The 15,385-nt window shown below is 41.3% G+C and overlaps 2 protein-coding genes across 14 annotated transcripts in view; one reads left to right on the top strand and one right to left on the bottom strand.

Moving 5' to 3' along the window:
- LYN (LYN proto-oncogene, Src family tyrosine kinase) overlaps positions 1-14,538 on the top strand; it is a 41,931-nt gene extending 27,393 nt beyond the window's left edge. For all 7 annotated transcript variants that reach the window (XM_083747850.1, XM_083747852.1, XM_083747855.1 and 4 more), the window contains exons 9-13: positions 1,498-1,680; positions 4,585-4,661; positions 10,532-10,685; positions 11,355-11,486; positions 12,843-14,538. In XM_083747850.1, the coding sequence (XP_083603976.1) occupies positions 1,498-1,680; positions 4,585-4,661; positions 10,532-10,685; positions 11,355-11,486; positions 12,843-13,045 (749 nt within the window). In that variant the 3' untranslated portion in view covers positions 13,046-14,538. The remainder of the gene's footprint in view (positions 1-1,497; positions 1,681-4,584; positions 4,662-10,531; positions 10,686-11,354; positions 11,487-12,842) is intronic.
- The window catches only part of LOC310848550 (kinesin-like protein KIF20A), a 45,447-nt gene that overhangs the window by 6,856 nt on the left and 23,206 nt on the right, over positions 1-15,385 (bottom strand). For 2 of the 7 annotated variants that reach the window (XM_083747710.1, XM_083747713.1), the window contains one exon: positions 14,475-15,379. In XM_083747710.1, the coding sequence (XP_083603836.1) occupies positions 15,137-15,379 (243 nt within the window). In that variant the 3' untranslated portion in view covers positions 14,475-15,136. Of the gene's footprint in view, positions 1-5,497; positions 6,628-8,563; positions 8,649-11,497; positions 11,683-14,474; positions 15,380-15,385 lie in introns of those variants that run through there. The other 5 variants (XR_014566488.1, XR_014566487.1, XM_083747711.1 and 2 more) reach the window with 5 other exon arrangements.

Genomic DNA, 15,385 nt, shown 5'->3' with positions numbered 1-15,385 from the left:
CAGGGGCAATGACATGGCTGTGCTTCTCTAAAAATGAAAATGCCCAGGAGAATAAAAACGTCTTTGGTGCACAGATGACATCAGATTAAGTGATAGGCAAGGCTCCCTTGGGAAAAAATCCCACTTGAAAAGGAGATACATGTTTTCGCAGGTACACGGTGGGCACTCATTGGGGAAACAGCCAACTGAGGCCTTCTGACACATGTCAACCCATATTATGTCCACCATGAAAACATTGGGATTTGAAGTCCTCTTCTTTGTAGCAGCTTATTCTTCTGCAGTGTCAAATCATCACAGAATATTAAGCTTGCAGGAAGTTGGCAACCATCTGGTTTATATTGGTTAACGACTGTGAAAATATTTCCCCCACTTCTGCCATGGTCTGCATTCTTCATTGACAGGATTAAATCTCAAAGTTTAATTCCTGCCATCAAAATGTATTTGTGTATTTATTTTTTTACAAAATATTATTGAAGTAAATGTGTGGTGGGGGAAATGGAAAATGAGGTCATGTGTGTCAGGCTGTTCTGTACATACAGTGTTCAGCCTTCTTCAACCTGGTGCTCAGTGGCTGGTGGGACTTACAGTCCAAAACATCTGGAAGGCACCAGATTGGCAAAGACTGAAGTACAGTTTTCTAGGCCAATACATTCATACCTTGGATCCAGAATGGCTTGTGAGTCAAACATTTTGGCTCACAAACGTCGCAAACCTGTAAGTGAGTGTTCCGGTTTGTGAACGTTCTTTGGAAGCTGAATGTCCGACGCCACTTCTGCTTGAGTGCAGGAAGCTCCTGCAACCAATCAGAAGCCACGCCTTGGTTATCAAATGTTTTTGGAAGTTGAATGGACTTCCAGAACAGATTCCGTTCGACAACTAAGGTATAATAATAATAATAATAATAATAATAATAATAATAATAATAATTTATTTATTTATACCCCGCCCATCTGGCTGAGTTTCCCCAGCCACTCTGGGCGGCTTCCAACAAAATATTAAAATACAATAGTCTATTAAACATTAAAAGCTTCCCTAAACAGGGCTGCCTTCAGATGTCTTCTAAAAGTCTGGTAGTTGTTTTTCTCTTTGACATCTGGTGGGAGGGTATTCCACAGGGCGGATGCCACTACCGAAAAGGCTCTCTGCCTGGTTCCCTGTAACTTGGCTTCTTGCAGTGAGAGAACTGCGAGAAGGCCCTTGGTGCTAGACCTCAGTGTCCTGGCAGAACAATGGGGGTGGAGACACTCCTTCAGGTATACTGGGCCGAGGCCGTTTAGGGCTTTAAAGGTCAGCACCAACACTTTGAATTGTGCTTGGAAACGTACTGGGAGCCAATGTAGGTCTTTCAAGGTACGACTGTAGTAGCATTTGTTGGTGCCTGCTTGTAAATACATCATTTATAAATTTATTGCTAAAGATCTCTCATGGCAAGACATTTGACCACCACATTCAGCGCTCTGGATGTCTCTTCTCCTATAACTATCCCTTTTGTTCTAGGTTACTACAATAACAATACCAAAGTAGCAGTGAAAACTCTGAAGCCAGGCACCATGTCTGCGCAGGCATTCATGGAAGAAGCCAACCTTATGAAATCACTTCAGCATGACAGGCTGGTCAGACTCTACGCTGTAGTTACCAAAGAAGAACCAATTTATATCATAACTGAATTCATGGCAAAAGGTAGGTATTACTGAATTCATTAACCAGAAGTACCATTTGCATGTAGGAAATGGTGTATGATACAATTGCAACAGGCACTTCTAACCAACAATTTGATAGCCATTCATTATGGGATTGTAGTAACTTGAGTATTGGTTAGCAGTCTCTTACCCTGGGCAAAAAATATTACACATTAAATTAAGTATCATAAGAGGAATACACTTATAGAAATAAATAGGTCAAGAGGAATACACTTATAGAAACAATTTGGTCAAAGTTTCGTCTGTTCTGCAAATAGCCAAAGTTGTGCCCTCCAGACGTTGGATTTCAACTCCCAGCATCTCCATCTAGCATGGCCAGGAATGATGAGGGTTGTCATCCAGAAACATCCTTTCTTTGCACTAGAGCTCTAAGGGGCCACGGTCTGCTGAATTGCCTTCTGCCATCATCATGAGGAATTGGCGGGGTGAACCTGTTCTATGGATTATAATTAGAAAATCATGCAGCAGGCTACATTTGAACTTTGCAGTGGGTAGGAGATGAAAGCTTGAGGGCGGTTCATGCCAAATTTGGGATAGAATAGATAAGTGGCTTATTTTGAACCAATTAACATTTGTTTGTTTGTTTTTATTTCATAAAATTTATACACCACTTGATTGTAAAAACAACTACCACCACCACCCTCAAAGTGGTTTACAAAAGAGAAAACAAGGGGGGAAATGCATACTCTAAAATGCTAAATCAGATTAAAATTAGCTTAATCTTCTAATCACCTGGGTAGGCTTGTCTAGACAAGGATGTTTTTAAGCAGGCACTGAAAAGAATATAGTGAAGGTACCTGCTTGATGTAAACAGGCAAGGAATTCCAAAGTGTAGGCCCTGCCATGCTAAATGATTGAGTTCTTACAAATACAGAACTGGTATGTGGCACCTATAGCAGTACAGTGGTACTTCGGGTTAAGAACTTAATTCATTCCAGAGGTCCGTTCTTAACCTGAAATGGTTCTTAACCTGAGGCGTGCTTTCGTTAATGGGGCCTACTGCTGCTGCTGCACTGCTAGTGAGCGATTTCCGTTCTTATCCTGGGTCAAAGTTCTTAACCTGGAGCAACCACTTCCTGATTAGTGGAGTTTGTAACCTGAAGCATCTGAAACCCAAGGTACCACTATACCAATTACGCCAATTGAAGCAACTGAGTGGGCACATGCAGGGTAAATATTTGAATGGCTGGCATTCTGACAGGTGCTGAAGATTTCCCCCATCTTTCTAAGATTTTGTTGGGCTGAAGCATAGGAGAATATTTCTCTGTTCTGCGTGTTGCATTGGGTCAAAGGAAACATTAGTATGTACTGTTACTTTGGCAGAAGCGGAAGTGTCTGTAGTTTTTACTGAAAATGCAGTTCCCCAACCATTTTAGCTTACAGAGAAAATTTGAAAATTCATACATGTGCTGAGTATAAGCCACTGCTGCCTAGTAATCACTTGAGAGGGAATTTGGGCCTCTATATAGCCTTTTGTTGGAATGATGCCAGGGGAAGCAGATAAGAGGTTGCCCCTCTGCTGACTGGAAAGGGCTAGAACAGGTGTTGAAGGAAATTCGGAAGAGAGAGAAACAGTCATTTAAAAGTAACAACAAATTAAAGTGAAGGAGGAATGAGAAAAGTGGCCGTTTATGAGAAGTGGATAAGTTAGGTATAGAAGAGGGGAGGAGAAATTACAGTGAGTAAAAACACTTCTGAGAAGCTTGGTGCGGGGAGATGAAAATATAAAATAGGAAGCCCTCTCTGCTTAGAGTCTTTGGATCAACATCTTCTTCCTAAAGTGGAAAGCTGAGTCAGAATGCCTCATACCTAATGTCTGTATTTAACTCAAGGAAACTGAACTGTGGAGCTGCTTGCTAGAAAGAGAACAGTGTGGTAAAGACTAAAAGCAATTTCCAAAGAGTGATCATAAATCAAAAGAAAACAATGTTTTCTTGAGCAGTCAGCTGCTCATGCTGGACACTGCTTTGATAAGTCACCATTTTGTGACTGGAGGGTCTCAATAATTTCCAGCAATCTCAAGAGGGCCCTTTGAGTACAAAGTTTGGGAATGCCTAGATTAAGCAGCTAAAGACATTATCGTCTTGCATATTCCTCTCACTAAGTTAGGCTCCCTGAACCCACACGCTTTCAGTTTAGCAGTGAATATACAGTAGAGGGTGGATAATGTGTCCAGCAAATAATTTAGCGGTCACAACTTTTCCAACACTTAATACACACCTAATAAATTCTGCCTCATGCAACAAACTGCACTGTGCTCCCTCAGCACAGCAACTTGTAGTGAACAGCCAGGCACAAAATTCTAAAGGCACCATTTTCCCAGACACTTGCTGCACATGCATCTGATGAATTTTTCCTGGACACCCCCCCCCACACACCATGTACATTAAACCCTATGCCAAACTGAAGGACCAATATATTTCTGTAACCTTTGAAAAGTTGCTGTGTTTTGTGAGTTCCTAGCAGGATATGGCAAGTCCTCCGCTATTTGCATTGGTAGAGTTCTCATGGCCTACTTGTTTGGCTGCTTCATTTAAAAGAATAATAATGGGTGCAAAGTGAGTGCAGATTTGTCATGTGCTACTGAGATTTTTTCCACTGCACATAAGCCTGATATGTACACACTATGAATCTCTTGCCAATTTCTTAAAGCAGCTTTTAAACTAATCTCATAAAATCAATCACCCTTGGCATGGTTTTGCAGAAAGCTGAAATGTATTAGTGTTGTTAAAAGGTAAGTTTCCCCATCCATTTAAATAGAGATGATTGCTTTCAAAAATCTTATTCACTCACAAGACCCCCAGAAATATTTTTATGGCATTCACTCACATCTGAGTTTGACTTGTTTCTTACCACCTTGTCTTGCCCTTCCTTTACCACACAGGGAGCTTGCTGGATTTCCTGAAGAGTCAAGATGGTGGGAAATTACTACTTCCAAAGCTCATTGACTTCTCAGCTCAGGTAAATAATTTATTTTTATTTTTGGTACTTGGCTGGCTTGGCACTGGCTATGCTTCATTTTCACTGTTGTCTGGAAACCAGGTTTACTGAGACAGGTTTTGGATGCTGAAAGTTTGGTTTAAAGTGGATTTCTCCTGCAGATGTGGCAAGAGAAAATTGCTCTCTGAATTGCTGGGGCCCCAGGCACATTGTGTTATCCCCTACCATTTGTGGCTTAGTCAAGTCACATCTGGGTCCGTTTTGAGGAGGAAGTGGCAGGTCAACTATAGGTGGAATAATAGAATGATGTGCCTGGGTTGAACTATATAAATATAGCTCCCCCAGTGCACAGCATGGGGAGATGTAACTGGCCTCATCCTGACCCTAGGTGTGTAAAGGTAGCCCTAACTGCAGTTTATGTACAATGCTACCTTTACTGTGTAAACTTTGCTTAGTTACAAAAGTGTAATTAATTGTATTTAGAGGGCTGCTGCCTGTTTGTCTCTCCAAATGTTGCCTGAGTTGCTGTGATGTCATGGAATATTCACAAATATTCTAATTAGCAGGGGGAATTGGCAAGAGAAGAAAGAGATTATTCTTGTGCTGTCTGGAAGAAGGCTGTCATTGTGTTTAGTAAAATTAATTGCTGCTTGCTACTGCCAAGGAGAATACAATGAATGTTGCCCAGGCCAAGGTGTAGCACTGGCTTAGTACGGTGGCAGGGGTGTCTAAGAGGCTGATGTACAACCTCTGATAAGGATTGGTCCTAACCAGGAAGAAATGGGAGTGAATGAAATTTCCAGTGACAGATACTACTTCCTGTCAATGATGGGTAACCCCAAAGAGTGTGCAGCAAATTCAGAAGTATTGCTCCTTATTCAGAAGTGACACGTTGCGAGGGATGGACATCCACTGGCTCAATGCATCCTGGATCGCCTTGCTGGTGCTTGGAGCTGTGTGAAACTGTAACAGGCTCCAAAATTCCACAAACCTTGGAAGACATATCACAGAGCAGGAACCCATGCAGAATGGTGTTTGTAGTCCCTTCCGTCAGTTTAGAGAGTGCTTCCAAGTAACTTGCACCCTTATTTTCCCCAAAGCAGTAAAAGGAGCTACAAAAGTCCCTGTAGAAACAGACCCCATGACTATGGAGTGGCTTCATCTGCACCATGCAATTAAAGCACTATTATACCACTTTAAATAGTCATGGCTTCCACCACAAAATCCTGAAAACTGTAGTTTGCTAAGGGATCTGAGGATTGTTAGGGACCCCCTATTCCCTTTACAGACCTACAATTCTCAGAAAGAGGAACTGATTGTTTAAGCACTCTGGGAGTTGTAGCACCGTGAAAGGAATAGGGGTCTCCTAACAACTCCCAGCATCCTTAGCAAACTACCGTTTGACTAAAGTAGTAGAATGGTGCTTTAAATGGCTGGTGTGGATGTGGCCAGAGACAGAAGCAGGGAAGGCAAGTCAGATGAGAGTCAGAGCAAGCACGTTGCATTCTGGTGAAGGTTGCACAATAGCTTGCTCTTGGTTTCGTCTTCCTTATTTTTGCAAATGGCTTTCATTCTCTTTAGAACAAATAGCAGCTGGTTGGAATATACTATGCTCTATTCATTGCTCATCTTCAAAACAATGGCAATGAAAAGAAAAAGTCTATGTGGAGAAGGGCCCACAGTGCTTGGGTAGATTTTAAACAAAAACATTTAAATCCTGTTAAAACAATATTTACCAGAGGGCACAACACTACAGAGCAACATGTCCTGTACCAAATATCCTTTGAACATGACCTTAATTTCCTGTTGCAAAAGTTGGCCTCAGTCTGGCTGAAAATGGTTGTAATAGTAACAGACGCCTCATATCAACATCTTTATCTATGTCACATGCCATACTAGCAACGATTAATATCTATCTTCAGACTGTGTTACAGTTGCTTTCTTTTTTGTGGTGATTTCTTTACTAGCACTTGTATAGTCCACATTTCTGTTTTAAAACACACAAGTGGCTTCACAATAACACAGTTTTGAAACAGTGTAATAAAGAACTTGAGAGTTTTAGCTTCAAACACGACCCAGACATGGTTTAAAATAGTATTTTTCCTCATGGAAATTTTCATTTCATGGAATAGATGCAGACTGTGAATAAATATTGAACATGCCTGGTAGTTTTAATTTTTTTAAGCTCTGATTACTAAATATAAGAAAAATAAATATGCTATATTACATCAGTCTATAGGGCACCAGGAGCATTTCCAACAGAAGTATTTTTATTTTCTCTGATGCAAGTTACCATATGCAGTTACCCTAATCTTACAGTACTGAACATCATTGGTTCAGGAGTAGTGATAGAACCATTTGTTAGGATTGCAAGTTGTGTTTAGAAGTTCATTCTTGGGGAACATCTGGAATGCATTGCTAGCCATTAAACGTCTGGGGGGTGGGGGGCATATCTGGCATGGAAGTTGAATCTTAAATAATTTTTTTCCTGCACTAAATTGTAAACTATGTACCTGAACTTCTTGGACATGTGGAGTAGGAAGTATGTGACCATGAGTCAATTGGAAAGAAGACCAGACCTCAGAGGTAGAGGGCATGCTTTGGGTGCAGAAGGCCCTAGGTTCAATCCCAGCATCTCCAGATAGGACTGAGAAAGAAACCCTGGGAAGGTCTTGCCAATCATGGTAGACAATACTAAATAGGTCATACTTGGCAGTTTCATATGTTCATATCTCCCTTCCAGTGTATGTGCAATATGCTCTCCCAATATGCTCAATATGCTCTCCCAATATGCCCAATATACTCTCCCAATAGGCCAGCCTTCACTGAATCAAATGGTTTGGACTACAACTCCCATCAGCCCCAGGCAAAAGAAATGGCTTGTCTCTCTGGCCACGGGTGCTTGCCTGTGGAGCTGGCATCAGCATCTGGCACCCTTAAGCAACTGTTAGGAACCTGGCACCTGGACTGAGCTTACCAATGATGCCTGCTTCAACCCCCCCCCCTTAACTTTTTTCTGGCCTGCTACTCTGAGCTGTGCCATATGGCTGGGTCTAACTGCCATTTTAATTTCCACAGTGCTTTCGATGTCACAGCACTCTGGGGGCATTGTGGGAAATTAAAATGGTGGCTAATCTAGCCATCTGGCTGTGTTTATAGCACTGCCACCAGCAAAAGGAGGGGACTTACCCAAGACTGCTTTGCTCAGGCACCCCACACAACCTTGGAATTGGCCCCGTTTGCCTGAAACCAATCCAGCCATTCAAGCAAACTCCTCCATTGTGAAGGAGCAAGTTAAAATGTGATTTTGTGGCCAGGGGTGGGCGGCTTCCTAAAATGGACTGGAGCAGGTGCTGATGACACACCTTCTCTAATCCTTCCTCACGGGTAGCAGACCACATGCTTCCCTTGAGTTTAAGTTCCAAATTTATCTGCTGGGGGTTTGCACCTGTGTGCTGCACTCTGTTGCCAATGTTAAAGAGTCATGCTCTAACTGGGATTTTGGTTGGTTGATTGCTGGGAAGGGACCTAGAGAGGCCTTTTAAAATAACAAGAAGTCTTTGCACATACCTTGGAAGTTCCCACTCCTGCTTCCTCTTCTCTAGACCTACCCAAGGACTGAAAATTGGTTTAAATTTGCTGCAGTCAGCTCATCTACTTGTTCATTTTCTCTCTCTCCAGGATACAATACAATAATTGTTTCCTTGCAGGGGGAGAAATATCTGCAAGGTACAAATCCTTTGCACTAGGGCCAATCTATGCTTGGTGTCAGGAAGCATGATCCTTCATTTTTCTCCTCCTGGCATTATTTGTACCAACTTTATTGTGGTTTTCAATGCTGTTCCAATCTGTAATGGGTTTGTTTGTCCTATCCAGCCTTTTGTGCCCCCATTTCATCTCAATATTTTTTTTAAAAAACTGACCTGTTGTAGGCTTCTTGTCTTTATAAATCCCTTCAGTCAACAGGCTTCTTATCACACTTGGACAGATATCTTAGCCTTAGCCCTCCTAGTAGAAAAATTATATATATATATATAAAAATAAGAGGAAACAACAACAGATCCTGGGGACGGGAAATATTTGCCACTAAGGGAGTAGCTACATCCTCTGGTTACAAGAAGCCCTACTTTCTGAGCCTTCTGCACCAGAGAGAAACTGCTGGTCCTCTTCAAGGGCTTAGCTTTTGTGCAATATTTCTCTTCACAAAAACTGTGTTCAGCACTTGTGACAGTGTGGTGGGAAATACCACCATGGTATTTTTCCATTGCCTGGCCCACAAAAAGAGGAACAAAGCGAGTGTGCAGTTCCTTTTTTTAAATAGATGCTGATCTGCATATTGCAACAGGACTGGTACCCGAGACATTTTAAAGAGTATGCAGACATTTATGGTATCTATTAATAGTTCTGCAGTCCCTTGAACAGCCAAAACTATTAAAGCCAAATAAGTCCAACTGACTTTAAAAAGAATGAAATCTGGTTTGCGTGTGAAAACTTAAGACAAAAGTGTGTTGCTCATCAGCCTTGGTTGGGCTGTGTGTTGACAAACTTGCTCAACAAAACTAGGAACTGATGCCTTTTACATGTTGCATTGTTTTATAAAATATAAAATAAATATATAGCTGGGAACTGAACTGAAAACTTTTAGCTAATGCAGCCCTGAAAACAATGATTAGTAGCTTTTCCAGTCTGCATCTGTCCTGGTCTCTCTGGATTAGGGACCCCTATGTTTGTATCATAACAAAGAGGCAGGTGGTATGTTCTGGAACTGTGTTACAAAGGGACAGAATTGGCTGCACCCTGATAGAAGTACTAGAAGTTGAGGAACAGAAGCGGGGCAACTATGATCTGAGCTGTGTTGTCTGTCTTCTGACAACTTTACCTTGCCAGGCAGAGACATAACATTACACCAAGAGTTGTCAACTGGGTGCCTCCATGCCCACCGGTGCCTTTGATGGTGCCCAAGATAGGTTTCAGTAAACATCACCTCAGAAATCCACAATGCAATTAGGGGGAGGCATGCCTGAACCATTTTGTGTTCCTGCCTCTTCTCTTTTGGCTGTGGCCACCATTTTGTGTTATGTGACATGCACCATGGTAGCCATTTTGTGATTGGCACTCAGGGCCATTTCTCAAAATTCCAAATGTTCTCACTGGCCTTAAAAGCTTGGCAACCCCTGCCCTACACAGTCTTCTGCCCCTACCAGTTGAGGTGCAACAGAGAAAGAAGGGAGGCAACCTGCCATCAACATGGGGCGTGAGTGAGCTGCAAGGAGGGGAGGGGAAAGGAGCTGGAAATATTATTAATAATTATTATTATTATTTCAAGCAAAGCATATTTATAGATGGGAGCTGATTCATAGAAAACTAAATATTTGCGCTAGCACAAGGAGTAACACAATAGAAATTGTCCCCTTTCCCCCCACTGTGTGCACCTCAGAACAGATTTAAGGAACCCACAAGGGGAATGTTCCATTGCACAAGAAAAAGCCTAAATAGTTAACAAGCCATATGGCAAGCCTATACCAAATGCTGTCCTTGGCTGTATGTAAAGGTACTTTATGGCACTTCTGTAAACTGAAAATGAGGAAAACCTATGAATGTTGACCAACCCACTCCCCATTTCCCTCCTCTCCCCTCCATTTATAGATACAATCTACCATTGAGCAATGAATGACATTTAATGTAAGCAAAGGGGTGTTATCAGTACTAAAGTGTATCCATATTTTCATTTTTTAAATACTGGAGGCTATGCATATCATGGCTAATGTGTAAAAATGATATGTTAAAAAAGGAGTTTCCCTGATTGTTTACAAATATTATTTGTGTGTGTATAAAAGTGCTTACAAAAAAGAACAGTACAAAAGTTAAAGATATTTTATTTGTTGTTGCAGATTGCAGAAGGGATGGCATATATAGAAAGAAAAAACTACATCCATCGTGATCTGAGAGCAGCTAATGTTCTCGTTTCAGAGTCTCTAATGTGCAAAATTGCTGATTTTGGACTTGCTAGAGTAATTGAAGATAATGAATATACAGCCAGGGAAGGTTTGTATCACATTATAATTTTAAGCCCTATAAGAATAATTCTGTTAATAGCCACTTGTTTCACTAGAACTATGTAAATGTCAACACACTCTGTTCTATCTCTGCTCTCTGCCCCTGGGATTTCCTACTTTGCCACTTGGTTTGCACTTGCATTTCTACAGAGAGACATAGCAGACCTCCACATTTTTCTCACGGGCTCCTGTCATAAAATCATAGAATTGGAGGCCATAGGAGCTAACCCCTTGCATGATGCAGGAAATCCAGAGCTAGAACATCTCCAGAAGATGGCTTTAAGACCTCCAGAACAGTGTCTGTTGCAGATGTCCAATGAGGGGCAGCCTTCTAGGCAATTAGTTCCATTGATCTTGAAACCAAGAAGGTTCTCCTAACATTAAACCAAAATCTACTCTTCAGTAACTTACACCCTCTGGGGCAGCAGAGAACAACTCTTCAGGTATTTGAAGAGTGCAAATTTGCCCCCCCCCGTCTTCCTTCTCAGGCTGAACACCAGTTCCTTCAACATTTTGTCAGAGTTTATTTTCCATACTATTCAAGAATCTTCATTGTCACTTCCAATTTTTCAGTCACTTTTCCCTTATGAATCAACATCTGAATCACCTTATGAATGAAACTAGATCTAAAACACTGCTGTGGTTTTCCTCTCTGTAGGTGCAAAATTCCCTATCAAATGGACAGCACCAGAAGCCATTAATTTTGGCTCATTTACTATTAAGTCTGACGTGTGGTCCTTTGGAGTGCTTCTGTATGAAATAATTACTTATGGGAAAATTCCTTATCCAGGTATGTACTTTTTAATTACTGCTTATTTGCCCTGAGTTTATACAGGTACCAGAGTTAATAGAAAAGGTGCAAACATGCAACAAGAGACATTTTGATAATAAAAAATGTGTATTGGTTGCTGTACTTAAGAAAGTGTCTTCAAAGTACTCCGTTACAGGAGGAATGTGGGTTGAAACCATGCGAGTCTTTGGCCTCCCTGCAGCATTTTTTAAAAAATGAATTAATGAATGAATGCCTTGGCTTCATTCAATGTAAGAAACATATTCTGCAGCAACAGCAGCACGTTGTGTGATGATAGTCTTTGCTGTGTGTTTGCTGTACAGTGGTAACTTGGTTTATGAACTTAATCCGTTCCGGAAGTCCATTCTTAAACCGAAAACGTTATTAAACCGAGGCATGCTTTCACTAATGAGGCCTCCCACCGCTGGTGTCCTTCCACTGCTCGGATTCTGTTCTTTGTCGTTGTTTAGTCATTTAGTCGTGTCTGACTCTTTGTGACCCCATGGATCAGAGCACGCCAGGCACTCCTGTCTTCCACTGCCTCCCGCAGTAAAGTTCTCAAACCGGGACACTGTTTCCAAATCGTTGTAAGCCAAATCGTTCTTAAACCGAGGTACCACTGTATCATAACTGGAGTGGAAAGCTGAAAGCAGGCCCTGGGGTCAGAGCTGAATGTTACAGGTGATGAAACTCTGGGGATGGACTACACATCCTTTAGTACCTTTGGGGGGAAATTGAGCAGATCTCAGATAAGATTGTCTGCTGCTGATGCAATGGCCTTGGCAGATGATTACTTCTCTAGGGAAGGTCACTGAAAGGCCAAAATGCAAACATACAGTCTGTGAGAACACAGGTGACCAGTTTGGCTTTCTGCTAGGTAATCTTTGGGTCCTAGCTGCCCAGCACCCTCTTTGATACCACCCACTTTGTAACCCAGCCAACATTGGAGCTCTGGCATTGGAGGGCAAGGGCATCTTGAGGTTTTGTGGCAGCAGGTATGGAGATCCAACCTAAGGTCTTCCTCTCTGACATCAGAGAGGGGGTTCTGATGTATCCTACCAGGGGTGTAGTGTAGGGAGGCCTTGGATCAGCTGACATTCAGTTTACAGTGCAATCAAATGTTTACTCAGAAGCAAGTCCCACTGCAGCATTTCATTGGAGCTGACTCCATAAATTATCTTAATTTCCTACAATTGACTTTCTCCAGTAACAAAAGCTTGACTATTCAGTGAATGAATTTGATATATGTATTAGAAATGCAGGGGTGGAGGAAGGTTTAGGATTGTTTGGGTTGCTTTTTTAGACTGACATAGCCAAATTTACTAGTGGAAGAAATATTTTTTTTTATCATTTCAGGGATGAGTAATTCTGATGTCATGATAGCTCTTCAACGTGGGTATCGCATGCCACGCATGGAGGCCTGTCCAGCTGAGCTCTATGATATTATGAAAACATGCTGGAAAGATAAAGCAGAAGAGAGACCAACTTTTGAATATTTACAGAGTGTCCTTGATGACTTCTACACTGCTACAGAAGGACAATATCAGCAGCAGCCCTAACAGGAAAAAGGAGGAGCTCCTGCCTCCAAATTGGTGTAGACCTCTTAATGGGACATTGTGGTTGCGCCAGTTACTTTTGTGCATTAGGATATCCTAACTGCTTGTGGATCCTGAAACTGAAGCTCAAGAAAATGTTGCAGGTGACCACTATCCAGCTTAAGGCTTTAATGTCCTCTATTGCTGGCACTTTCTTTCTATTTTTCTTAAGTACCCAGCTTCTTTTGACCCACCAGAAGATCAAAATCAAACTGGAGACAGCTGCAAATGTAATGAAGAGAAACAGCAACAACAACAGTTCATGACAGCAACCAGAACTTAGCCCCACATGTTCCAGTCATAACATGCATCTCAAAAAAAAAAGGTCTGTTTTAGGGCCCATCTATATGCTATAGTGATGCATGAGCTCTCGCCACCCGTTTATTTTAACTGAAAAGCTTTTGAGGCTGTGGGAGGGGAGGAGGGAGGACTGTAGAGCCATCATTTATTTGCTCAGAATTGCAACTTTTGGAATGGCTTGCCCACCTGCAGCGTGGAAAACACAGGAATAGCATCTTTGGCAGAGGAAATGTTTAATCAATCTGCCCACTTATCTCTTCCCTGGTCACCACTGAGGAGCTCATTTTTAATGTGTTTTGCCTTGTAAAAGTGGATTGGATGAAGGGGCTTAAACAGTAAAAGCTGCTGTAGTTTCTATACTTATGTACAGAGTAAGGTGGAATTGGCACAGTTGCAATGAAGTGAATGAGACATTAGAATAGAGTGGTTCCCCCAATCCCCAGGAGCTAACCATGATTTTAAGCAAGAAACAGTCTTTCTGGCTCACATTACCTCCCTTCAAAGGACATACCTGTAGAATCTGTAATGCAGTACATTTATACCAGATGATCTAAAGGTATAGTTTGTATTCAAGTAAGAATCTGATAGGGATTAAATGAAGTGTAACCTAGAGTCATGGCAGAAACCTTTCTACCAGTGTGGCTCATAAAGCTGCCCTTTTTAAAGGCAGCACTTAATGTTTAAATTTAAAAAGCACAACTAACACAACATTCCCATTAGAAAGTACAGTCAGCTACTATTTAAACCAAGTCTATACAATTTGTTGCACATATTATGTAAGTAGGATGCGGGAGTGGGGGCGGGGAGACACTTGAAAATCAGGTTTAAAGGCACTAGTTGTATAAAGTCAGGATTGGACTGAAGTTATGAATAGGATGCGATCTCACTGTGCCTCAGCTTTCTCCAAAAGGGTTGTTTTTTTCTCTCTATCATGCTGAGACTTTTCCAAAACACTTATTCACAACTTGGTTACTATAGGAACATTGTGATTCTAACTATGTTCAGTTGCACAAACCAATATTTTTGTAGTACACGTGATATTTACTCTTTTTAAATGAAGGAATCCAGTTGACAAACTGGCAACCAGGCTGTCAACCTGTAAATACAGTTTTCATTTTATTGTGATTTTAATAAATAAGCATTCTTGAAATTTCAAACCTGGCAGATTTTGAGTATTTTCTAAGTTGTTATCCCCCTGATAAGGAGACAACCACAGTAAATGGCAGCAACTATATTAAGTCTATGCTTTCTAGACAATTGTCTGCTGCTTGTCAAGTATTGGTAAACATTTTTATTAGCATAAAATGGCTGCTTTACACATTTCCATCCAATTTCTTCATACAAGGAAAGCAATTCAATCCAATCACAGAATTCATGTAGCTTCATTCTACACATTTTTACAATGGTCCTGAAGCTGAGATAATGGATATTGTGATCTGAACATTAAGTATATTTCTTAAAACAAGGGAACTTCCAAAATTTATCCTAGTACAAGATCAATGGTGTGTTTAATGTGTTCTGGCATTCTTGATGCAGATAGTAGCACTATACAGCAACAAGATAATCTGAGGCCACATTTAAGCCATGCTTAACTTATGTTCAGCAAAGCATTTTATTTTCAAAGTAGAAATTGCCTCTAGTGCTTTTGCCTTCTCTGATTAACCATCAATTCAATACCTGTACTAATTCAGTAGCTGCATTAAACCCTCCCCAAGAAGGATCCTAATTACTCTCTTACTTTGTGTGTTGCTGAGGTCACTTGTGAGAGCTTGTAGAAGATGCCTCAGGTTTTTCTGAGTCTTTGTCACCGAGTGTTTTAGGAACATCTGCTAGGGTATGTTTCAGATTTGCAAAGAAGCCCTTCTTGGATTTCTGATGCTTCGAATCTGTGCTTAGGAGTTTTTTGCTTTCACGTAGCTCCTCTTGTAGAAGAGACACTGTGGCTTCAAGCTCATTGCCACGCTTAGCCCGGTTTTGAAGACCCTTGACTACTTCTTCCTGTTA

Source organism: Podarcis gaigeae (genome assembly GCF_964106915.1).
Source record: "Podarcis gaigeae genome assembly, chromosome: 7".
Lineage (NCBI taxonomy): Eukaryota > Metazoa > Chordata > Lepidosauria > Squamata > Lacertidae > Podarcis > Podarcis gaigeae.
Note: the sequence above shows the minus strand (reverse complement) of the source record. Positions and strands in the feature narration are given on the sequence as shown.